The following is a 25,102-nucleotide window of genomic DNA, read 5'->3' on the forward strand; positions in this document are numbered from 1 at the left end:
AACCATGTTTAAATGCTGAATTTAGCCTGTCAAAGTTTCAGAAGTGCTCCTGACTCACACCACTTCAAAAGCTGCGCCCATTTATGTGTTCCATGAGCTTTTCTGAACCTGGAAATAACACAGGCCCGACTGTGAATCTGTATGCTTCCGAGTTCTCCTTTCAACCAGTAAACCGAAAAAACTGCGGCTGAAACAAAAAAAACATACACGCAGGCAATTTTTTTGTATACAGAAATCCAGCCACTTACCCCGAACTCTCCCAACCTATGACAGTGCAAGATCCTAGCTTCAGCTTTTTTTTTTTTTTTTTTACCGCTGAAGGGATTTTACATTGTCATGTGACCTAAAACCTGAAGCAGGGATTGGTTCCCAATGAAGCAGTGCTCAACAATGCACTGTGGGAAACGTAGTCTTTTATGATTTGTACAACCACTTTTTTAAAAGGTCATTGAAATTGATGGGAAAAACTGGTGTTGTGTTTTCTTCAAATTTTTGCTGTTATATGTCGGTAGCAGATTGTAATTGGATAAGGAATAACTTAAATGTAACAAAAATATGTTTAAAATGATAACATTAATATATCAAAATATTTTATTAAATACATAAACAATCCCATCTGAAGCAGTCCTTTCCTAATAGTTGCTGCTCTTTCTGTCAATAGGTTTCCCTTTGAATTCACCTTCTTTCTTTTCTCTATAACCACACATCACTGGTCCCTTTACATTGTGGTTCTTTGCATCTTTATTTACTTCAGTTTGAGACTTCCTACAGCAGAGGAAGTGATTAATTGTGTAGTAGCAGTAGCAGGCAATTTCAATCTGAAGTGTTCTACTTGAAACACCTGCATTTCGCAAACGTGCTGTTGAAAAATACCTGGTCCAATATGTCACCCGTATGTCTCTAGCCCACAGGACATACTTGGCAGATTGGAGTGTATATAGGTCAAGAACTGTTGTCTCCTTTACTTCCTGTTTACCCAAGAAATGCTCTGGGGCAATGGAACCATTAAAGGGATGTTCTCTGGGATGATGTAACTGCAACTTCCAGGACTGTTGGACTGCAAACTCAATGACAGAGAGCTTGAGAAGCATCTCTCATGCAGCAAGGGGGGTTCAAACACATGTGGTCTCATTGTGTTGTCATGGAGATGAGAGCTGCCATAGAGCAGAGGCAGACAGTAACTGATCCTGTTTTATGTAGAAGTGCAGCGTATTCTCTTAAATATGTACCTGTTATAAATTTTATTTAAATGTAGTTCTATGTATAATATCGGTGCAGATTCCTTCAGAATCACTTTGAAATCAGATATAACATGTAAGTATTCAGACCATGTGGTTATATCATTACTATAAACCTGATGAGATGTATTCAATAAAGCTCAAGAATTAAAGTAAAAGGGTAGATGGCTGCAAGTCACAGAAATGCACTTGACATCAATAATGTTAAAATCCAGTACTTTTAGCTTGTCGTAAATGTTATGACTACTTGCTGTGGATATATTATAAAGGATTATGCATATAGTTATACACTGTTACGTAGCCTTTATGAGGATGTTACGAATGGTCAATAGTGTACAATTCTAATAAAGCGTTATCAGTATTGTTTACATATAGAAGAAGGTTGTGAACGGTAAGATTTCAGGTTTTTTTACATTTTTTGTTTTGCCTCCCTGAGCTACAGCAGAAAACATTTAGAACCTCCTGCCTTTGCAGGCAGCACCAGGAGCAAACCACCTGGTTTTTTTTTTTTTTTTTTTTTTTTTAAGTATAACATCTTTGATAGTATTACAAAAAGTGAAGAAAAACTTGAGCGTGCTAATAGCTTATGGAATAATCCTATAACCTTTTGTGCACTTCTGTACTCTTTGAAGATCTATATATATATATATATATATATATATATATATATATATATATATATATATATATATATATATATATAATCAGTTTAAACGATACTCTAAAGTCACATGACTTACTTTCAGGTAGTCTGTTTTACTTACACTTCCTAGGCAAGCTGAAAATAAGGCACGCAAACTGAGAGCTAGATTTAACCTGCTGTACTAACCTTGCTGTTGCAAGTTCTTTAAAACAAATGTAGAGACCAACACCTAAGGCCAAATGTTTTGAATCATCTAGAATTTTAGGATTAAGACATAATAAACAAAAAAAAACACGGATATGAACATCATTTAGATCTTTTATTTAACATCATGTAATCAAAGAAACTACAAAATGATATCGCAAAAGTCTACCAGAAGCCATAATAGTAGTACAGTAGTATTTCATGTTAGATTTCGAAATGTCACATTTTTCCATTTTGTCAGTTTTTCATTAAGTATATGGAAAACTACAAAGTAATTCAATATGTTAGCGTAACATTATTCGTTCAGCTTTATGAAGCAAAATGAGTTATTTCTATAGGGTGATGCAAAACCTTTGGCCATAGCTGTATATAGCACAAGTGCAGACTTGTCAGAATGACAAAATTAAGAGACTTTCAATTATATTATACAGCAGCCGGACGCTGCTCTCCCTTCATTTTCTCAGGCTGTCAGCGTTCTGTTATTACTCAATAACAGCCCTGCTTTCGAAAAGTGAACTCCTTCACTGGGCTGCAACAATGATTTCAGACAAACAGGTAAATACATTTTAAAAAGCTGTAGTATACTACCCTGTTGTGGTGTGTTCCTCTTCAATAATGGAACTCCCTCGGGACTCGGGAGTTCCATTATTAACTTGTAATACATCATTATCCCTACAATACCATTATCACTTAGTTATTGTATGTTACTTGTTAGGTTCCAGTTTTGATTATATTACTCATATTATATTGCTTATAGTACTCCTTTTATGTTGTTCATTTTTTTTGTCCTACTCTTTGAAAAGATGCAGCCCCTCCCCCCTTGGTTCCTATGCTGTTCCATTATTGGTTTGAGTAGCTTCTGCCTCCGCAATGATTTCAGTTTAATTCCATAGAGATGCTGCTCCTCATTCTCCGAGCTGTCATAGCAACAGGAGGGGGAGACAGCGCATCAATCACAGTGGAAATAATAAAGACACATTAATCATGCAAAGCTCCAAGCCAGACGAGCGGAAAGGCCAGTGGGGAGAAATTCAAGGCGGACAATTACTCAAGGTGTTTGACTGATAGATGAGATTCTGTCATGCTCAAAGACAAATAATGTAATATTAAGATGTGTTTGTAGGAGTGTGATTGTATGTCGCTGCTGTCTTTCAGGCCACAGCAGATAGAACACAGCTTGTAGCAACTGAAACAAATGGTGAAAACTACCAATGATTTCCTTCATATGGCTGTGATGCTTACTCTCTGACACTCATTGGGGTAAGTCACGTGCTTTAACCCTGCAGATATTGCTAAGGGTGACAGGGAAGAAAACTGACAACTTTCTCCAACCTCAAATGGATGCAATAAAAATAAACTTCACATATGAGATGTATGCAGTGAACAGAAGTCCACAACTGATAAGATTGAGAGATTTAATTAAGTGCAACAACTTTAGACTGTGACTTGAAGAAAATTAATAATAAAATCAATTTCAGGATCTTTATTGCTATGAGAACCGATTAAAAATATGTTGCTTTCTCTTGTTTTCTTTCAAGCACAGATAGTGGAAATAAAAGGACTTCTGAACCCGTTAACTTGCGGAACGTAAACACAAAACACAGGGGAAATTGGTGTCAATGCGTTGTACTGTACAGCGACCTTCAGAAGCTCGATTTGTTTCAGCATTTGATTTGCTCTGTTCTGTACAGTGTGATGTGGATGGTTTGTTGGAAGAGATCCCTCTGATGTTACCATTAGAAGTGCAATGCTCAGTCACCCGGCTCACACTTTATCCCATCGGCAACTACCTGTGATATGCCAGCTTTGCTGTAATCGAGGCATCAGGACATCAATCACTCCTTTTATCACAGTCTTCCCACTCCACTGAGCTAGGCAACCAGCGACTGGGAAAGGGGCATCATGACAGTTACTTTAGTGGAAGATACAGGACACACTACAGACGCTTTAGTTTCCACAGTTCACCGATACTGATTTTATAATGCGTTCCACAAAATCGATAGGTGCTAACATCATTCCATAAAAAACTATGAAAGGATGTACAGGGGGTTAGAAACACCAGTCATAGCAACTCTGGCCCTTGAGGCCCATTGCAGTGCAGGTCAAGCAAGAAAGTGAGCAAGGGATCTTTGTGGTTAAAACGAATAGCCCCCAAAAGTCTTCTGCAGCCCATATGCTTTTCAGAAGTTTGCGTTGCGGCTAGTATGTCCACCTGAAGCAAGTTCCTTCTAGATTTGTGAAATTACCAGTCGTTTTTCCTCCTCTCACAGAAAACCACTTTTCAATAAAGCACAGGCTCAGTAAATCAGTTCCAAAGTGAAGAGTCAGCAAGTGCACCCAAGTAAACATTGTGCTGCCTCATCAGCCCTGCTGTGTTTGGGAATGCTGTGTCCTTGCCACGTGTGAAGAAAGGACTGCTGCAGTAAATCCACTGCCAGCCTACGCTACCACATTCTTCTTTTTTATTACTGTTTTCATCAATGTTGCTGCAAAGTAAGTAATTCAAATACAAATAAAAAATGACTTTGGGGCCCTTTCAAATGATGTGCATCTGTCTTGACCTCCCTCCAGCCTGTAAAAAAGGAAAAGAGAACATTGCTAATATTTAATGTGGCTCGGGAGAACTGAAGGTCAGTGGGCGTCCTTTGCCTCTTTACACCCAGACAGCGGATGTCGATGAGCTACCGGTCTCTACCAGCCCTGCAGTCGCCCACTGGAGCGCACCAAGCGCCTGGCCAGTATGGGTCCACTGTAGTGCGGTGAGGAGAAACAGAGACGCGAAAGTCCCTCTGGAATCCCCAGCAAAGACTGGCGACTTCACACATCCAGGACACAAACCTCCCCTGACTGTATGACTCACCCTGCACACCACACAGCCGTGCCTTTACCAGATGAGCCTCTCATGGACCCCCTTAAATATGGACACTTGTACCCTAGCCACACTACCCATGTAATCCACTCTCACCACATTTTGTGAATAAATGGCAGCCACGTAGTTTGTCCACGTTAGGTGGTGTCCGCAATAAGCACATGTGCAAGAAAAGAAGAAGTTGTATCGCATTCTTTCTTTTTTTCCTAACCCCAGATTCAGCTTTATTTAGGCAAGCTTCAGAACCATTGACTAGGGATTTCAGAAGAGCTGCAGAAAGCACAGCAGCCATGAACCCTGAGCTGCTGCAGTGCAATGTGGTGAAGCGGCAGCAGGGAGACTGCACTCGTTCAGGACAGAGCTTCTGTTGGATTAGTCCTTGAAGTATTAATTGGAGCAGAAATCGATCAGTTAAATCATGATCCCAGATAAAGCCAGCCTGGAGGACCCCACTCTGCATAATCTAATTAATTCTTGTGGACAGACGGAAGACGGCGACGCTTAAGGTCATGTAAAGCTTTTTAGTTGGTGAGGGAAATGCTCCGTTTCGTTTTTTGGAAAAATGTTCACAACTGTTTTAGTTGAGCTGACAAACTGTTTTACCAAAAAGAGCTACAATGCGGATCAATTGAATAACAATGACATATATAGTATTGATTGGAGTTCTTAGATGACAACAGCCATATATATATATATATATATATATATATATAGAGAGAGAGAGAGAGAGAGAGAGAGAGAGAGAGAGAGAGAGAGAGAGAGAGAGAGAGAGAGAGAATCTGATTAAACTAATTAAAGAAGTGCCTGAATACTAAAGAGTGAAGGCAATAGCTGGTACATTTAGAGTTACAGCCTTGCTTCTAACTTGACAAGTGCACCAAGAGATGGAAATGACTAAACACTGAAGAAGATATTGCACGGGAAATAGTCATGTGACTTTGTGAGAGATTGACCCTCTCAGTGACGTTGTAAGTGTAGTTTTTGCTCATGGGCTCCAATGGGGACGTAACCTATAACGGTTATTAAAGGTGACGGGGGTCATATAGTTCAAAACATCATACATTGTGGTAATGAGGTCACTGGGGACAGCAATGGTGAAGAGCACTGAAATGTAACTGCAACCTCACAACTGGTCGGGGTACCCCCCTTCCTCCAGAACAATTTAGACAATGGGTAATCAGACCTAAATTATTACAATTACATTTCAAATCAATAAATGAAAAATCAAAGCAACAACATTGGTTAATTTGAAATGATATCATGTGCAGCTTGAATTAAGAACCCATCAATGAATGGAGTGTACATACAATCATATGTTGATAACGACAAACTTCAGTTTTTTACATTACCCAAACATTGATCTTGCATATACTTTTTGTTTTGCAGGTTGTACAATGACTGTCGCGGGTCTGCAGGTTTTAATGCCAATTTAGGTGTCACTTGGGTGGTCTGTTAGTCATGTCCAAAGCAGGCAACATGCTGACCTTGTAACAGTGAATCAGTCTCATACACCATTATTATACCAACAAGAGCAAGAGCTTCTCATGGGGAAACAAGATTTCCACCAGGCTCTTGCAGTGATGATGCTCCAATCAACCAATTACAACATACTGTCAAAAATGGATACTGAAATCGAATCAAATGGAAATCCCAAGAAACTGGGGGAAATAGCACCCCCTACGGGTCACAGTAGAAGTTGTAACACTGTGAATCACATCCAAATTCCAGTTCTCTCTCACAGTGACTTATACCCTTTTTCATTTATTTACTTTATCACCTCCTTGTAAATACAGTGGCACCAAAAACAATTCTAACATCGTTACCGGGTTTGTGGTACTGGGTGGGTGGGGCGTTTATGTTTGTGGTAAGCACAAGAGATCACAAAAACACCAAAAAGTCAGTGACGCTCAAAAACCAGCACTTCAATTATAACATCTGTTGCCAAAGGAAGAACGGAGATCAAGAAAGTTACATATGCAGAGACCTTCACACGTAGCAGACATGTTCCCAGACTCACACACTGCAGAGTATTCTGCAGGAAAGTCTAAGAGTCACACAGTTAGAAGGAGCTCCATATCACAGCCTATCATTCTACCAAATAATAAAGTGGAATAGTTCCATGCCTTTGTCTTATAGGTATTCAATCCAGGCCACTAAGATTTCAGTTTACAAAAGCTCTCTTATTTTGTAAACTCAGTGTTGACAGGTATGCGTTAAATGCATCTGTTTTTGTTTCCTAAAGCCTGAAGACGTCACCTACAACCTCTAGTAATTAGTTTGGCTACAATGCAATGTACTGTCAAACCTGCTTAATATCACTACTTTAAAAAAGTCCTGGCCAGAATATATAACAGACTGTATTTATGAACACTGTTGTAATCAGTACCTAGTGCTGTATTTGGCTTTCACAGCGAAACAGGCATATATGTTGTATTCAAACTTTTCATGTGCTCTCGATGCTTATTTCGCCAGGTAATCGGTGAACTCCTGATAAGTTATTGTCCCCATTCTTTCTCAGAAAGCAGGTTTCAGTGAGGGGGGGGGTCATATCCACTCTTTTTTCATCCAGAGCAGATCCAAGGATTCCATGCACAACATGAACCAATTAAAACGCTAGAGCACACGGAGAGAGCACGTGCCTTAAAGGCTAACTGCTTCATGGCTTATTCATCCTCTGTCGTTGTACAGGCATCTCACAAGATGTTCAAGCTACAGCACTTGTGCTTCAGGCACTAGACAATATGCTGATGTGAGATCAAGGACAAGATCATTCATGATTTTATTTTTCATAATATTTGAATAATGGGATTCAGAACATGCTGCTGTACCCTCCAATGACACATCACCTAGAACTGTAAACACTCCATCATTATATCTTTAGTATTTAATAATATAACCTTGACTTGCTTTCTTCTGTTATATCTCCTAGGACAAAAAAAAAATGTAAAAACTTTTACTGACCATGATCATAATCTTGACCATGACACACTTGAGTGACTGAAGCATATGCACTTAATCACCTAATTAGTGAGACAGTTGATTGGACACTGGATATGGAGCTGTTGAATTGCAAGCTTGAATAAAAGAAAATCACAGAAAAAAAAAACCAAAACAATATGCCACATATGTCAAGAGAGCAGCACCTTCGTGCAATCGGCACATTGGAGGCTGGACTAGGGCAGCGTACTGTGGTTTGCCATCTTGGGTGCTCACAGCCAGCAATTTCAAACCTGGTGAGACAGTATAACCAGACACACACTGTCAATTACAGGCCATGAACTGGGAGACCAAGAGTCACAACACCTGCCCAAGATCGACAGATCATTTTGCAGCATCTTCGTGATGTCAATTGTTAAATCAGCACAATAAAAAGTCACTGCACCTGTTCTAAAACAGAGTTTGTCATTTTTCAATCATAGCTAGTGAATTTTATCCAAATATAAAGTGATAAGTTTCTTTTGATGCTCAGTATATATAGAAAAGGGATTCATTTAGAATTTTAATCCCACCACTTTATTTAGCTTGTTAGGAAGAATGTTCCTGGTGCGGGTCCTCCCTGTGTCGCAGTACTAGCGCAAGGCCCGAGCTTGGCCACCTTTTATTTTCTTAGTAGTTTTTGAACTGTATTTTTATAATGTACACTGTGTTTGTGTATATCCTTCCGCACTAGGGCTACCATTGCTGGTACCCTAGTGGTCGCCACCAACCACTGCAACTGCCTGCTGCCCCTGCGTAAATAAAAAAACGTGAACACCTGAGCGGCATTATGAACTGCAAACCCTCTGTCTCTCTCTTTTCAGTGGATACCCACACAGTAACAGAACACCCCTGTTACAGTGGCAGAAACAACTCAAAGTGTTTAATCACTAAAACAATAGTCAACAGAGAATGAATGCAGTATGAACGAGTCCTGATTTGGGATTTACATTTACAAGCCTCTATCACGCAGTTACAGTAATCTAGGTTTAGGCTCCCGGAAATTTCTGGCAGCAAATGCATGGAAGCCAACAGAAGGATTTCCCTCTCCTGCACCATTTTTGCGTGAGATTCCTGTTTGACTTGTTACTGTGTTTCAATGATAATAACTTTACACCACGCTGCAGTGTGTCAGCCTAGGCCCTGGAGTCTGGAGTCACAAAGTTACCTAATGATTGTAAGTGAAGGTAGATAAACATGAGATGAGCATCACAAAGACTTTAAATCTCAGGACTGCTGGCGATGGCATGCAGTTCAGCAAGTGAAGCTGAGCAAACTGAAATGATGGATCACGTTCCCAAAGCGTTGTCTCAATTCTTAAATCACTTAATTGAATTTAATGTTATAAAATGAAAATCAACACACACAGAGTGCTTAAGAGAACCTGAAATATATAACTACAATTGCCAGGTGTTTCACCTTTTTCAGAAAAATAGGAGTTAATTTAATATTGGAGTAAACGCTTTGAAAATATGGCCCAAAGTCTCCCGAGAACACCCAACTCCTTTCTGACCAGAGCCGGACTGTCACCCTGGCCTCCAGGCAGTGAAAAAGCCTGCTCTATACTATGTGTGTGTGTGCATATTCATTCTTCCCAGCTTGTGACATCACAATAACAGCTTCCATAAACTTTGAATTCAGAGCTCCCAACAGCAACAGCAATGGTGAATCTGTAAAACAAAACTAAATGACCTAATGAAATCTATCTTGAACGGTTAATTAGTAATTATGCGTGGCATAAACAGAGAACATGATTGTTCCTCCTGGGTAACTCAAAAATAATCAGTTTGAGTGAATGATTGTCCCTCGCTGGTTATTTTGACCCACTTAGAACCATTCTCTATCCTCTCTGTACCACCTGTAAGTTTTCAGCTTTCAAATTTAGGCTTGCTTAACTCTTCCAATAGCCAAAAGTAATTTACCTGCTGTCTAATTTGAACTGCTTTGTGCCAATCAGTTCAATTTATGTTTGTATTGTGCTACAACCATTCCTGCGTCAAGGAGAAGTTCTGTGTTTAATACTCTTACCAATTGAGACTTCTCTGTTTGAAGTTTGGATTTGTCTCACATCAGCTACTGTTTCCTGCTTCCTGTGGTTTTCTTTATGCATTTATTTTTATTTAAGTCTTTCCTCCTTAACCAGGCAGACTGAAGAAATGCAGACTGATTCAACTCTTTGTTTTTCTAGCAGTAACTTACTCCTAATTAAATAAAACCATGGGGCATATTTTTCAAGCTTCCACTACGCCCTTTAAAGAAATCCTTAAATTCCACATTATTGTTACAAAAGCTGAGAAACAAACATCATGAGAGTGCTTACAGGCAGACACAAAAGGTTTAAAAATGAATTATTCTCTTTACTTTCCTGTCGTTCATGTTATTTGATTTCCAATTGTTGTCTTGTTTTTATCACATCATTGAAACATTATTATTTTTTGTTTAGACTGTCTGGTTCATTGCCCCAAGCATAGCTTTTCCACTAGCCTAGCTTCAGTCATTAATGTGAGATTAAAGGTACGACAGCAAGACCAATTTGATTACTCTTACCTACACCTGTATGAGCTTCCCTGCTGACAAGTGCCCTGTGATGAGCACAAGCCAATTGACAGCAGGGGCGCTTGCACAGCTGTAGAAGGTGCGACTAATACATAAATGAATCTCACTAAAGAGGGTAGGAGACACTTCTTTATACAGTGTTGAGGAGATGGAATGGATTACCTAACCATGCTGTTGATGCTGAATAACTGGGATCCTGCAAGACCCAACCTGACAACGTTCTGAGATGAATCAGTTGCTAGGAAACGGGCGTGCGTAGATCAGGTGAAAGCCTCCTCTCGTGTGGAAACGTTCTTACCTTTCCTTTCCACCTTTATGAGGCCTTCAAGGATATTACTTTGTTATTTGGTTCTAGTTTAAAAAAAAAAAAAAAAAAAAAAGTGTTTTCCTCCTTAAAAAAAATAAAAAATAAAAAAAGCAGTTCAGAAGTGGAGAAAAGAAATCCAAAATCCCAAACATATTTTTTTCAAGGCAGTTTATTTTGGTATGAAGAAAACAAAACGTTTTACTCTTGTGTTCTTTAAGCCAGGAATACAATACAAAATGTCTGCTGGAAGTACAGGTGTGACTAATTGAATAGAAACACGCAAGGATACCATACGGAGAATTGACAGTACAGTGCAGGTTTTTTTTTTCTTTTTCCTTAGAAAAGAAAAGAAAACAGTTAAAATGTACAAACAAGAGAACTGCAGAATTTTCAAATTTGAAAATCATAAAACACATTGGAGACAGTTTGATACGTGTAAAGGAAAATGTTGTGTTGAACCCCAACCAGAAAACAAAATCCAACATGCTGCGACAGCGAGCTGTGAAAGCAGGACTCAATTACCTGGGCAGTACTAATATGCATGGCTGAGGAGTGGCAACAGCTAAAAAGATAGCTGTTCTGGTTTTGAATGTGTTCCAAAGCCATTCAACCAAAGACATGAAGGGTTCATCCTTATAAAATAGCCCTGCTAAATGTGTGCAGTTCATTTCAAAGCTTTACATTTATACGCAGAGCGAGAGTTGCATGGCAATGTCTTACCATCATATTCACCATAGCAACCCCTGTACACAACGGGTTCTGGTAGTCAATAGGAGACAGATCATGGGAGGATATTTTGACTTTGACTGGGTTCCCCCACAGCAAATTCAATCAGAGATGTTCTTTACTGCTGTCAGGACTGTTTTGAGCTATGTGGGTTCATTTCTAGGGTTGCCATTTGTAAACATACTACAATAAACTGTGAATATGCCAGAAGTGAAATGTCAATTAAATCTCACAAATAGGCCTGAATATTTTCTGCCTTGAAGACAGGTGGCTGGTTGCCGTGTCTCAGTTATTTGCATTGGAAAAATGAAATATGCTCCAGAGTTTACTGGCTGAAAAGAGTAGGTAAATATTTGCATATCTACTTACTTATTTTAGAGGGATTTGAGTGTGTAGGTGTGTGTGTATGCCAGTATAAAATAGCCCATGGATTCAAATGTTTACCAGAACCATCGACCTTTCTCAAAGCCCAAAGGAATCCTTCTCATCGCCACTCTGCGCACACGCATTGTGTTATGTCAAAAACATAACAAATATTTCAACATTGTAATACACAGTATTACCAAAACTAACAATATTGTCTGCATATTTTATAACAAATTAAAATAAATGAATTTCCAATTATAAAAACAGAGAATTTGTTTTTTTAAGCTACAGGTTTTTTTTTGTTTTGTTTTTTTATTTACAAACGATTTCAGCCAAGAAGTATATACACTGTACTTCTTTTACACACATAGCTTAAGAAAAAAAAAACAAAAAAAAAACATAATTTACAAAATAGTTTAATATTTACACTCATCTGTTAAATGTCCACAATAAATGTCATTGCAGCGGGTAGCACACTTCTATACTGGCTTTGACCAGTCACCTGTGAACTCAAGCGTGTCGAGATAACAACGGTATAAACAAGTACGTTTTACATTGCCATGGTGAATTTGGTGCTGTAGACAAGTTGCTATAGCAACAGTTTCCAAGCACCACCCTTTAATGCCCTTTCCTCTGGAATCGCCTGATTACGACAACTAAAGTGTCCCCCCTGCAACCTACTTTAATTTATACATATATTTTCAGAGAACGGTCTTTCTTCACATAGATTATATTGTTGTTGCTTGTCAAAAACTGTTTGGAGGATAAAAGGATTTAATAAACTACTTTAACAAAATCCTTACCGCTCATTAGCATAATCCCCCCCCCTTCTTTATTTTCATCTATTTTTCCTTGCACTGCACTACAGGTTAACACAAGTACTTGGTTTCCTGTCCCCCATTCGCTTGCTTCCTGTGTAACAAGAAATAGGATACCCCTTCTGTCCCTGCTTGTACAGGCAGCAAGTGTAAGACTCGGGAGGGGTCCTATTACCTGTAACACAGGATGGAAGTGAAACTTATAGTGCTGTGCCAGGATGAATGGGCTTTACCTGAAAAACAGTAAGGACACAGCGAGCCTGTTAATGCTACTGGGAGGTAAGAAATGTTTTTTAAGCCTTGTTGTTTTTGCAGGTTGAAGAGTTCTGAAATGTTAGACCTTCACATGGAGATCCATTCCTCCTTGTTTGCTCTCAAAAAGCAAGATGCTGATCAACAAACAACCATCCCGACTGTGCTCATCTTTCCTTTCTAATGGGGGAAGCATTATACAGAACCCTGCCGTAAAAAACTTTAAAAGCCCATGAGGGTCTGATCCTATTCCAAATCAACTCAACACACCTTTATATAAAGGGTAATCCCTCACTAAAACTTCAAGGAGAGCCATTCTTCTGGTATCACGCTATCCTGCCAACGATCTTGGAGGATATGTGTTTACTTGAAACTTCGGGCTATGTAACAACCATAGAGAATTGGATAGGGGATCTTGAGTGTTGAGTTTCAAAGAATGGCTGACTTGTGTCTCTTTTTTTCCCCCTTTAGCAGTTTGGCAGCGATCTGTATCATCTTCTCATAACCTCAGCAAAGCCAGTTCAGTGACTTGCAATGAAACTTCAATGCAGAACCCACCTGCAGCTCATTGGGGTTTCCTGATCCAAACCAAAGGGCAGTGAAACATCACGTCAAACTTGCATTCATACACACAACACAATGAACGGGCAAGTAGTAGCATTAACCCTTTGCTGCCCAGTGTCCAATATATTTGACAATAGGCAATAAATAGGAATTGGAACATACCCAGGGCAGTAAAAGGTTAATATGCTGCACAGCAGTCATTACCGGTAGAAAACTGACCTTCGGCACGGCACAACTGTCATTGGGCATTAATGCTTAAATAAAAGCTTGCAAAACTGATGGGAGAATAATGGATAATTTGATACATTGTGGCTCAGACAACTAACTTTTTATAATAATGCCTTTTTTAATTATCTTCCTGGGAGATAAAAAGTGTAAATGCTATATGTTATTCTAGTATATGATTCCTTGGTGCCCCAATCAAAGTATAGTCTGCATCCTCCAGTACTTACTTAAAATTATGAAGTTAGCATGGGTGCCCCCATTTCGTTTTCATTTTTGGTCATGGTATGGAAAATAATAGAAAATAAAATGCCCTTTTCATAAACAAGCATAGAGACTCCCTGTTACTTCGGATTCTTTTTGACAGTAATGTAAATTAAATATCATCACCAAAATGAAGACACAATAGAGCTATTGTTTAGTAGTCTTGCTACAGCTATGACTACAATTACTGATTAATACAGCAATCATTTCAGCTGTAGGTATCTCAGAAACAAGGCTATTCTGTATGGAGGGATGGGGGAGCATTTCTTCGGTTTCTAATTTTTACTTTTTCAATTTGGACAGACTGAAAAAAGAGGGGATTCAAATAGAAGGTACACGAATGTGTCTTCTGATTTATAATTAATATCATAAGTAAGCACAGGCATATCAATTTTAGTATTTTTTATTTTTTTATGCGTCAATATTTTGACATCTGTGATGCAAGTTTGGACTGTGAAGTCACACTGCCCTCTAGGGGTTAGGGTCCTCAAGCAGTCCACTCAAGATATCCACATTTGAATTCAGCACACCGACCTGATATTTGAACTTCTATACTTGTTGTATATACTGCATTGTAGCCTATCCAAATGATGCCACTTTCCCATTTAGTCAAATATCCACGAGTTGCACTTATCCCCTTCAGAAACGTCTGGCCTCCTCAGTAATCCCATCTGTTTACAGTTCACAGAGACGCCTGTAATTGTGGGTTGTTTACTAAAACTATTATAATTTCCTCCTGGGCAACATCAAAACACAGTTGGGTTAAGGAGGAAAGGTTTCAAGCTCAACCTGAATGTAGCTTAAAAGGCAAAACTGAAAAAGATCCCACCCTCCCTCCCCTTGCCATTTGTTTTTAACTGTGACCACCAAGCTTACAAACACATTTCTTACCTCTTAATGACATAGCAACCTTCTCTCAAATGCTTTTTACTGTTTCATCTTTTTTTTTTATTTTCAGATAGAAGCAGATTTATCCTGCCATAACACCACACAGTCACATCCTGTGTTTCACATAATAACACCCCACCTCAGCCTTACAACCAAGGGGCAGGAAGTGGGGACATATTAGCTGTAACACAAGAAGATGAATGGGGTGAGACAACGAAACTCAAGTACTTGTAGTTATAGTGTTGTTGCAAGACAAATGAGCTTGAAAATAAATTACAGAGAAGATCAACAGCATATAAATGAACAAGGGTGAATTATGTTATACTAACAGAAGGCAAGAACATTTTTGTATTTTTTAAAGCCTTGGTTATTACTCAGAAGGAGGACGACTCCAGCCTAGTATTTCAGTCCAGGTTTAACATGTTAAATAAATGTTTAGTGGCAATAATAAATACTTTAAGACTATCCCTGGACTGAAGTGGCTACAGAAGTCTGGATCTGCCCGGGACTGATTGAAATGCGGCCATCTGGAAGTCAACCCAGACACTGTTTTATGGTTCATACACCCATCAGGATTCAATGACGCCAGGGGAAGATAAGCTCAGACAGGTGACACATCCGTGACACGACCCTGATACAGGCTTTTGAATGTTGACCTTCAAAAGCAATGTCTCATTCATGTGGTTCTAAAAATCTCAAAGTACCCCCATCCCGACCACAGCTGCATTGTTTTTACGAGTGCTGTCCTAGGTACTCATCGATCACGTTCAAATGATGCATCCACTCTTCACCCATGAAAGAGTCAATGAAGTCCACCTCCCCGCCCGTGGTTTGCAGGGGCCCGCTGTTCTGCTGCTGAACAAACTCGTAGGGAGGCAGCTTGGGGCTCACCCCGCTGTAGGCTGCTGTGTGCTTCCCCGAGGAAGGGTAGCTAGGGGGTGCTAGTCCTTGGGGTGGGTGATGGACTTGACTCAGGCTGGCCATGCTTGGCGGAATTGGCTTCATCCCAGCCATAGCCGACAATGGTCCTCTGTTCCTTATTGGCTGGTTGGCCAGGGGGTTACCCTGAGCAGGGTTCAGTTTTTGCATGTGCCTGATCAAGCCTGGTGCCATCTGGTTGGGCGGTGCCCCAGTTTGCACAAACTGAGAAGGTAGACCCGGCCTCATGGGTGCCTTGGAGAACATTGGGCTGCCTGGGAACTGCTGCAAGCTTGGGTCCATTTGGCCGGCGCCGGGCATCCTGGGAACTCCTTGTTGAGCTGCCCACATTTGAGGTGGCATCCCAGAGACGTTGGGTATCCGTGGCATGCCGCTGGCTTGCTGGCTCAGCGATTGTCTTAATTGTTGTTGGAGCGCCGGAGTGTTGGCCAGCTGGTTGAAGCTGGAGGATGGCATCCCAGAGCGCACTGCAGGCTGGGTAGGGATGCCCATTCCCAGCATGCCCTGGCTGCGGTGGGGCATGTTGAAGTCGGAGTGGGCAGGGTGGTACAGGCCAGGCTGGCTGCCCGTGTTGCTGGGGAACACGCCCATTGTCCGGCTGCTTTGGGGGATGGTGCCTGGAGGAATGCCCAGCCGGTTAGGAAGCATGGCAGGGTTGTGGGGCATCATGGTTGGGTTGGCTGAAGGGTTGGGCATGGGGTGCCCACAGTCTTGGGGCAGAGGCCTGGCTACTCCTGCAAAAACAGAAAAAGTAGTAAAAACGCACTGCTCTGTTTTGTTAGTGCTTTGCGAATTTGAAGCTTTTAAATTGATTGCAAGCTAAACATGTTTATTAAATCAATGTATTAAACCTGATGGAGTTAAATATAATAATCAGAGCTTTCTCATTCAAATTACAAATCAAAAGAAAGGTAGATTATTACTGCAATTCAATTTGATATGTATAACATATGTGATGAATTGATTCTTCACATGCTCTAATTAATCGATTTTCATTAAAGAAAAGGGGAAAATTAAAATGATGCTTTTCACAGACTTGGCTTCAGATTTCAAAATGTGATCACCAATCAGTGGTGTCTGGTTACCTGGAAACGGTGTGAGCTGCTGGCCTCGGAAGCCCTGCTCCTTACACTCCATCCGATTGCCATTCAACTGGTCCAGCTGCCGCTGCTTCTCCTGCAGAGAGACAGGCTAAGCTGAGTTCATTGTGAAAAAATACCTGAAGACAGTGCAGCTTATCTGGAGTGTTTCGCTTGCGATTACTGACCACAGTTCAATGTGTCGGGCCGGGGAGATTCTTGCAGTTAGGAAGCAAAAAACTAGTTCTTCTATAAAGAAGGTATTATGAAATTGAGTGGGTTTTTTTCTCAATTAAGAGGGGGAAATAGTACTGGCCACAGTCAGGCAGAGTACCAGAAAGCTTGAAAACAGATCTAAATATTTAATAAATACAACTGACCTCTAAAATCAATTTTCGAAATTTCTTATTAGCACTATCAACTTATAAAAACTAAAATTAAGAAACTGCTACTTCCTGCTATGTAATCCCTTCCGGTGCTGTAGGTCATAAGGTCTGACTGCAGATAGACCGCTAATGTAAGAACTACCCACAGCACAGGAAGTGGTAGCAACTTTTAATCTATGATGCTATATATGATATAGTGCATATCCAGAATGAAGTTCACATAAAAACAAATCTAACACAAGAAAAGGGTAGAGGTAAGAAGCTACATTTTAAAACCTTGGTTGCTGCTACTAAACAGAATTTCAGATTTCAGTTACCGACCTGCAGGAGGTGCTGTTGCTGCTTTCTTATGAGCTGCTGTTTGAGCGCAGCGTGTTTCATATATCCGTTCCCCATCCCTGCTCTGGTCCCGGCACTGGAGATTGAAGAGGGATCCTGGAGCTGGGGTACCATGCCTGGAGTCTGCTCCTGACAGGGACAAGAGAGGGACATGTCACTTAACCAGGGAAACATGTACAACATAACATTTCCCTTGAACTTACATTACAAATGTTTACCTGCTTGCTATTGTTCTCATATTGTATGGATTTTTATGAGCTCAAAAAACATGTAAAACAAAAACTCCAATGGTTTTCCAGGGGCACATATTGCACGAAATCTCCAGGTGAAAACAGGCCTAAACACTGCCAGTCTCAAACAAGCCCGAGGTTGGGAGGGTTCAAAGACTATCAATAACGCAGCCTTCAGAGAGTTCTTCAAATCCTTTTTGTTTGGATTGGCTATGGCTCCTTACCATCAATCCCATCCAACATCCCTACATGGTACAGGCTTCCTTTGTTTTGAGAAAAGCTGTGCATATCCTCTGTGCTAGGAGTCTAGCTGCTATCAGAATACAGATATACAACAGCAGAAAGGAGTCGCATTAACACTGCACTGACAACTGTAAAGTGTGTGTGTGTGTGTGTGTGGGTGTCGAGGGGTGGGGATAAAACATGAAGGGGCGGGTAACAGTAAACGGAACAGCAGAAAACGTTTCTGGGTGTTTGCTAAATTTAAACCCTTCTCTCATGACTTGGATTCAGTTTCTACTGACAAACTCTGCACTGGATCAAAAGCAAATGTACCCTAATGTTGTCTACCATATAAACTGTTAATACATAGGGTTAGCAGATTTCCAGAGTCAAAGACAGGATATTTATTTCTGCAATTCATTGTAGGAACTCTAAAACAGGTAAAATAAGTATATAATAACACAATCGTAAATTTAAAATTAAACATCAGGTACATATATTTTTTAAATTGCTATTAATCAAAACACAATAGGGACTAAATGAAAAAGGCCAACTTGGCTGATGGCACTTTCAATCAGAATTATTAAACAAGTACGTTTCTTTATTTTGTTTGTGTATAATAAATTACAGTACTGTCAGTGCTAAAGCACACAGCTACGAATTAAAAAATGTGCTGTTCCTGACCGAGACAAAAAATGAAGGCTGAAAACTGGGCCAATCCCAGTTGTTTTCCCGGGACGTCTGGTAAACCTGTTAATACCTTGTGTTTAGTGTGTCTCTTATTGTTTGGGTGCTTCTGGCTGCTCAAACTGTGCAAAATGATTATGATAACAGAGGCCCTTAGACATGACATATTAACTTAATATAATCACAATCACAAAGATTAAAAAGTGTTGTTTTAACTAAGCAGAGGATCTACACACAGGATAAGATGTACTGGAAATCTGACAAACCTGAAACTGATACCGTTTGATTTCTCACAAGTGATTAATGCTGCAAGTAGAAATATCAATAGCCAATCCAGCATAACAAAAACTACAATTCGAAAGAAAAAAAAAAAAAATCCTCCCCAGCACTTGGTTTATAGACTCACTTTGTTTTGCTTCCCTGATCTACATAACAGCAGACCTTGCCGTTGAGCTTTTAACCCCCAGCTGCTGCAGGTATAACAGGAGAACGTGTGTTTAGATCAGAGTGACAGACTTGTGTGCTTCCTGCTGAAACCACATTGAGACAAATGGAAACAGCACAGCACTAGGAGAGAAGGTAAAATACTGCAGAATCATAGATTTTAGAATAAATTGTACACAATTATGCGACGATGCAGATTTATAACAAATCTGCTGCAGTTTTTGCACTACAGACTGTGCTGGAGATATTATACTGATCAAGATGAAAATCTTTTTAAACTGAGCAGGGCAGCTGTATCACACACATAGAGAAACATGATGTCATAATCTAAATGGGTTTGCTGGCCTCACCGCACACCCTGAAAAAGGGTGTGCCACTTTCTGATAGACTGGCTGTCTTTCCAGTGAGGATACATTCCAGCTTCTACGTTTCAATCATATTTCATTTCTTACCTGTTTAATAACATATTATACTTGTTCTCATTTTGACAAACTATTGGGGCGAAACCAATCCTTCTGAAATGACACGGATTGTGGGGTGATAGTGCTGCACAATGCTTCACCAATGAAAAAAAAAACACAAGCAGTTCCATTTACAATCACAGATTTGTTTTTGTAGTTAAACTCTAGACAAAATTACAACAGACAAAAGAAAAAAGGAGGAATTACAAAATAAATTCTATAAAATAAAACATAAAAAGGTAAGAGAAAGTGCAAAGGACTTTATTATTATTATTATTATTATTATTATTATTATTATTATTATTATTAGTTTATTTAGCAGACGTCTTTATCCAAGGCGACTTACAGAGACTAAGGTGTGTGAACTATGCATCAGCTGCAGAGTCACTTACAACTACGTCTCAACCGAAAGACGGAGCACAAGGAGGTTAAGTGACTTGCTCAGGGTCACACAATGAGTCAGTGGCTGAGCCAGGATTTGAACCAGGGACCTCTTGGTTACAAGCCTGTTTCTTTAACCATTGGACCACACAGCCTCCTTACTAGTCCACTTCCTGTGTCTCTTGGACTAGTATCCCTCCCTGAACCATCTCCACAAGGTCAAGTCTAGTTCTCACTGAAAACACCCGGAGTGAAGCAGGCTATCTTCAGCCACGGTCTTCACTTCACAGCGCAATGCTAACAGTCTTTCAGGGCTAGCTAGCTTTCATTAAAATACAATCGCACGTTCCAAGAGCACCTCTTTTTTTAGTAATAAACGATAAACTATAAATAGTGTGATGAGTGGTACGGACACTCATTCTCTGTTTGCTTGCTTTGTGATGTGGATTACTGTAATGTGCACTGGAGATGACTCATTTCAACTTGATTCGAAGGTGAAAAGGTGAAAGGCTAGTGAATTCTCGCTGTCTGTGCCCCCAACCACCACCCCAAATAAAGAGCAACAGGAACTAACACCCACGGCAGGTAATAAATCTATGAACTGCACACACACAAAACTGTGTTTTACACTATATACAGGTTTAATGTATCCCTATTAAAAAGCTTGGGCAGCTGATTTTAATGGGAGCATGATTGAGAACATGGGGAGTGGGTTCTAACAGCATAGCAGATAAAGCCATGTACACTGCTAAATGTTAGACGGATATCCATCAGGTACAAGTAACTATCTAATCCAAATAGAACACGTTATTTATTAAAGGCAAATGCAATCTGGAGAACAGGCCGTTCCAAGGTTCTGTTTAGCTCTTTCTTGTTTTGTTTTCCCCCTGGGTCAGAATCACCATGTCCTATTTTCCCTGATCCCCAGTATAATGAGATGCCCTGGGGCGGGCTCGTCGGAAGCACAGGGATTCAAGTCAGTGTGTTCCGCACGCACAGCAAGGCCCACAGCATTCATACCATGAAGATCTCCACAGCTAGCTTCGCGTGCCGCCACTCTGCTCACTCAGGCGAAGGGGGGAGTTTAATGTGACTCTAATTGTTGTGATGTTCGGCTCCAGGCTATTGCTTGGGAGACCAGAACGGCGGTGGCTGGTTTTCTTCTTCAATAATAAATCACGCTCCAACAGGGTAGAAAAGCAACAGAGTTTGATGGAATTTACAAGCGTTTGGATAACGCAGTGCCCCGCTGCCCGGTTCAGCATTTCACCTTCAAACCACTCACAGCTTGGAATAAAGTTTTGTCTTTTGTGGTACACCACTCAAGATGCTCAGCTCAGATATGTTGTGTCTATCTCCATGATTCTCTGTTTTTAATCGTGATTTACAGTACCAGGATTAGACTGGATTGACTGCTACTGAAAAGACTCCTAAAAGCGAACAGTCTGGTGGTTTTCGCAAACATCAGGTGCAAATGGCATTTCTGCCCCTTTGGCAAATGAATGCTAATAAAATGCAATAAAGGGACAGAACTGTGTGAGCGTGTGGTGCTGTAAAATAGGTGGATTTAATTAGGTAATGCAAAGCAATCACGCCCTCAAGTTTATCTTCCATCACCCTGTCTATACAACCTGCCAGCTGTGTCCTGCTGAAAGCAATGAAAGCCAAGAGGTACCATTCAGTGCAGTGTCTTACAATGATCTTCAGTTTTACATTAGAATTCTTTGCCATTGGTTCAAGGCTTCCTTACACAACCATCTTGTTGACTGTCCAGTTGGTTTACATTACACGGCGGCAGTGTTACCCGCAGGCCTGAATTAAATCAAAGTTTATGGTCCCACCATAGCCATACATTTTGATTGAATCCAGGACGTAGTTCTATTTTATGATGGAGTGTTTAAATAGAGCCATTGTAGCCAGTACCTTTCTTCACCTTCCTATAAATCAATGCGCACTGCAGAGAAATTGTGCTTTGTTAAGCCCTCCTTGTCTCTCCCAGTCATACAGGATCAATCTGGTTGCTATCTGGGGATTACTCTGGCTTGCCAAATAGTGCTGGTGCACTCAACAGCACCATTTGGCTTTGCTATTGGGTTACATTCTTCTAAGCACAATGCATGGCTTGCTACTGTGAAGTAGAAATGAATGCTGCTCCACCCCCAGCACTTCCTGCCTGTCAGAATGCACTGCACTCGAGGGAACAGGATGGGATGAATTCAGTATAGCGATACTATCATCTACCACTGCAAGGTTGAGGAGAATGCAACTTTAGCTGTGTGCCATAGGTATTTCACTTCTCTTTGTTCTAAACAAGACTTGTATTGATTGTTTTTACTAATATTAATATTTTTATAACAACAACAACAACAACAACAACAACAACCCTCCCTGGAAATCCAGCATGCTGTAGCTCAATTCTTTAGTCTCAACTTTCCGCACTCGTGCTGCAAATCCTGAATTACTGAGCCTGAATCCTCAGTAGTGTTGCAGCCAGGGCCTGCTTCAGGGCTGCGCTCATCTCAAGACCTGCAACAACACTAGAACTTCACTTCATAGGACCCTACCTGAGCCTTGCACCCTACCTTCTGTACCGTGCATAAGGAACAATGTGGGATTAGGAGTGTTGTGCCAAATGAGCTTCACCCAAGACAAAACAGACAGAAAAAAAACAAAGCAAAATGAGTGATAATGCTGTAATGCTAATTCGGCAAGATGACCTGGCTGTCCCATATTTAAAGACTGCTACAAATGAGACCATGGCCATTGTTTCATTATACTGTAAAATGTTTAATTAGCATCTGTAAAATGTGCAATCCTTCTGTACTGAAAAATGACATCATAGGATTCAACTGGGACTTCTAACTAAAACCAAAAAGGTCACATTTCATGAGCAACTCTTTACTCACCAGGCAAAATAAAAAGCTGTTTTTCCTTGATTTGTCATCTCAAACTTCACACCCTGACTGCTGAGGTCATTGATTTAGTTTTCTAGGAAGGCACCGTCATAGCCTTACTCAGCCACAGGATGGCACCCCTGGCTCCGTTTGACACAAAGGCATTTTCTAGTGCTTGGTGGCTAGCATTACCCCAGGGTGGCACACACACACATTGTGCGAGGCCAGGGGCTGGACAGTTCATCTGAGGTTAATGAATAAAAGTCCTTTCATCATCAGTTTGACTGCCTTCTCCCTCCCTTCCTTCAGCACGGGTCCAAAGAAAACAAGGTGTAGCTTTGAAAGTTTCCTCAAAACCAACCGCTTCACTGTAACAAACACTGCCTCCGAACAGCTGCCAGAAACACACTCAATAACAAAGACAGCCACAATGTTTCAGGGTCTTTGGGTTTTAAAATCCAACTGGAAAAGGTACCAAACAACCAAACAAATAATTTATTTTATTATTTGTAATTGTTTTACCTATTTTTCTCCCCCAATTAAGAATGCCCAGTTATGTTTCCTCACCGCAGCAACTCCCCAAAACAGCTAAGGAGTACTTAAGGTCAGTGAGCGTCCTCTGATCCCACCTCCAAGCCAATCACCTCTTTACAGCCAGAAGCCTGCCAGCTTCAGGCCCTGCAGGTGTCTGATTGAACACCTCTAGCGGCTGGCCTGTAGGTGGCGCTGTGGCATGCTGAGGGGACTCAGTCCCTGACGATTGCTTCCCTAACTCCTAGAGCTCCTGCTATCTGAAACCAGGTATTGGCCTACTGTATCTATTTCTAGATCCCCCATTTCAATGGTTTCCAGTAAAGTACATACATCCTAAAAAAGATACTGAAAGAGAATTATTTGAACTATACATTATTCCAGTTTAGATGACATTGCCTAAACCGGTGCCAAAGGACACATTGCACGCTAATTAAACTAATTCGCTTCAATTTAATAAGCTGCCATCTACTTCGAATGCCAGTTTCAAGTCAGTATTAGTAATGGCGAAGAAAAACATTGTGTATTTTTACTGCAGCAAGCAGGCAGTAACACAGCACACCAGCAGAATCTTTCACTACATTTCCATCTGTGAAACCAGTCTGTAAAACTCACCTTGATCCAACATCGAACTGGGGCTGCATGGTCAAAGATCGCCTCATGTTTGTTATTTTTATAATGGACATTTATAAATCAACTCCCCTACCTCCAATTTATATATATATATATATATATATATATATATATATATATATATATATATATATATATATATATAATATTATACACACACACAAAAATGGAAACGCCAATGTAAAGTCACTTAATAGGGTGTTGGGCCACTATGGTATCCCACTCTGTGGAGTTCTCAGCGGACCGTTTTTGATGAACCTGGCTGCTCGCGCCCCAGGTTGAAATTTGCAGTCAATTGATCTGCAGTTGCTCGCCTGTTTTGCCTTGCACTTCGAATTAATGGACGGATATCATGATCTTGGTGTATGCGCTTCCGCCCACTGTTGCCCTTTGCTGATGATGTCTTTCCCTCGGAGTTCCATGCCGACATCACCTTAGACACCGTTGCTCGTGAAACATCAGCAGGTTGAGCTATCTTGGTCACTGAAGCTCCTGCCAAACGCGCCCCTTTCAAAGTCACTGAGGTCTCCTCTTGCAGCCATGCTAGCCATAATTACAGGCAACCAGGCCTGTCCAGCATTTTTATACATGACCCTAAGCATGCTGGGATGTTAATTGCTTAATTAACGCATGAGCCACACTTGTGTGGAAGCCCATGCTTTCAATATACTTGGTGTCCCTCATTTACCCAGGTATTTCCATTTTTTTGTCCACTACCTGTATATAATTGCCTGATATATTTTCTCTGCAGTTTAAAAGTAGCATAGTTTAAAACTTCACATTTAGCGTGACTGGGCTAGAGCAAACTCACTCGGTAAGTATCTCAAACTCTTACTGTCCAAATCCCAGTTCAAAACGTATTCATATTGTTCCAGTGCCAATGGAAACGACCAGAACACATTTCAAAGTGCTTTCAACTCAGTCCCAGTGGGGACAAGGTATCGTATAGGGCTGAGCTCTTCCAGTCCAGGTGTTTGTTCCAA

At 40.6% G+C, this 25,102-nt stretch overlaps 2 protein-coding genes across 5 annotated transcripts in view; both read right to left on the reverse strand.

The window, feature by feature from the left end:
* The window catches only part of LOC117412420 (myotubularin), a 41,465-nt gene extending 41,160 nt beyond the window's left edge, over positions 1-305 (reverse strand). For 2 of the 4 annotated variants that reach the window (XR_009307487.1, XM_058989059.1), the window contains exon 1: positions 249-285. The gene's annotated coding sequence lies outside the window, so the exon portion shown is untranslated. Of the gene's footprint in view, positions 1-248 lie in introns of all 4 variants that reach the window. The other 2 variants (XM_034020835.3, XM_034020834.3) reach the window with 2 other exon arrangements.
* A 14,542-nt stretch (positions 306-14,847) lies between these two features.
* LOC131697783 (mastermind-like domain-containing protein 1) overlaps positions 14,848-25,102 on the reverse strand; it is an 85,471-nt gene continuing 75,216 nt past the window's right edge. The window contains exons 3-5 of the mRNA XM_058989060.1: positions 17,619-17,765; positions 16,918-17,008; positions 14,848-16,566 (exon numbers count right to left, since the gene is read on the reverse strand). Of these exons, the coding sequence (XP_058845043.1) occupies positions 15,626-16,566; positions 16,918-17,008; positions 17,619-17,765 (1,179 nt within the window). The 3' untranslated portion in view covers positions 14,848-15,625. The remainder of the gene's footprint in view (positions 16,567-16,917; positions 17,009-17,618; positions 17,766-25,102) is intronic.

This window comes from Acipenser ruthenus, chromosome 16 (genome assembly GCF_902713425.1).
Source record: "Acipenser ruthenus chromosome 16, fAciRut3.2 maternal haplotype, whole genome shotgun sequence".
NCBI lineage: Eukaryota > Metazoa > Chordata > Actinopteri > Acipenseriformes > Acipenseridae > Acipenser > Acipenser ruthenus.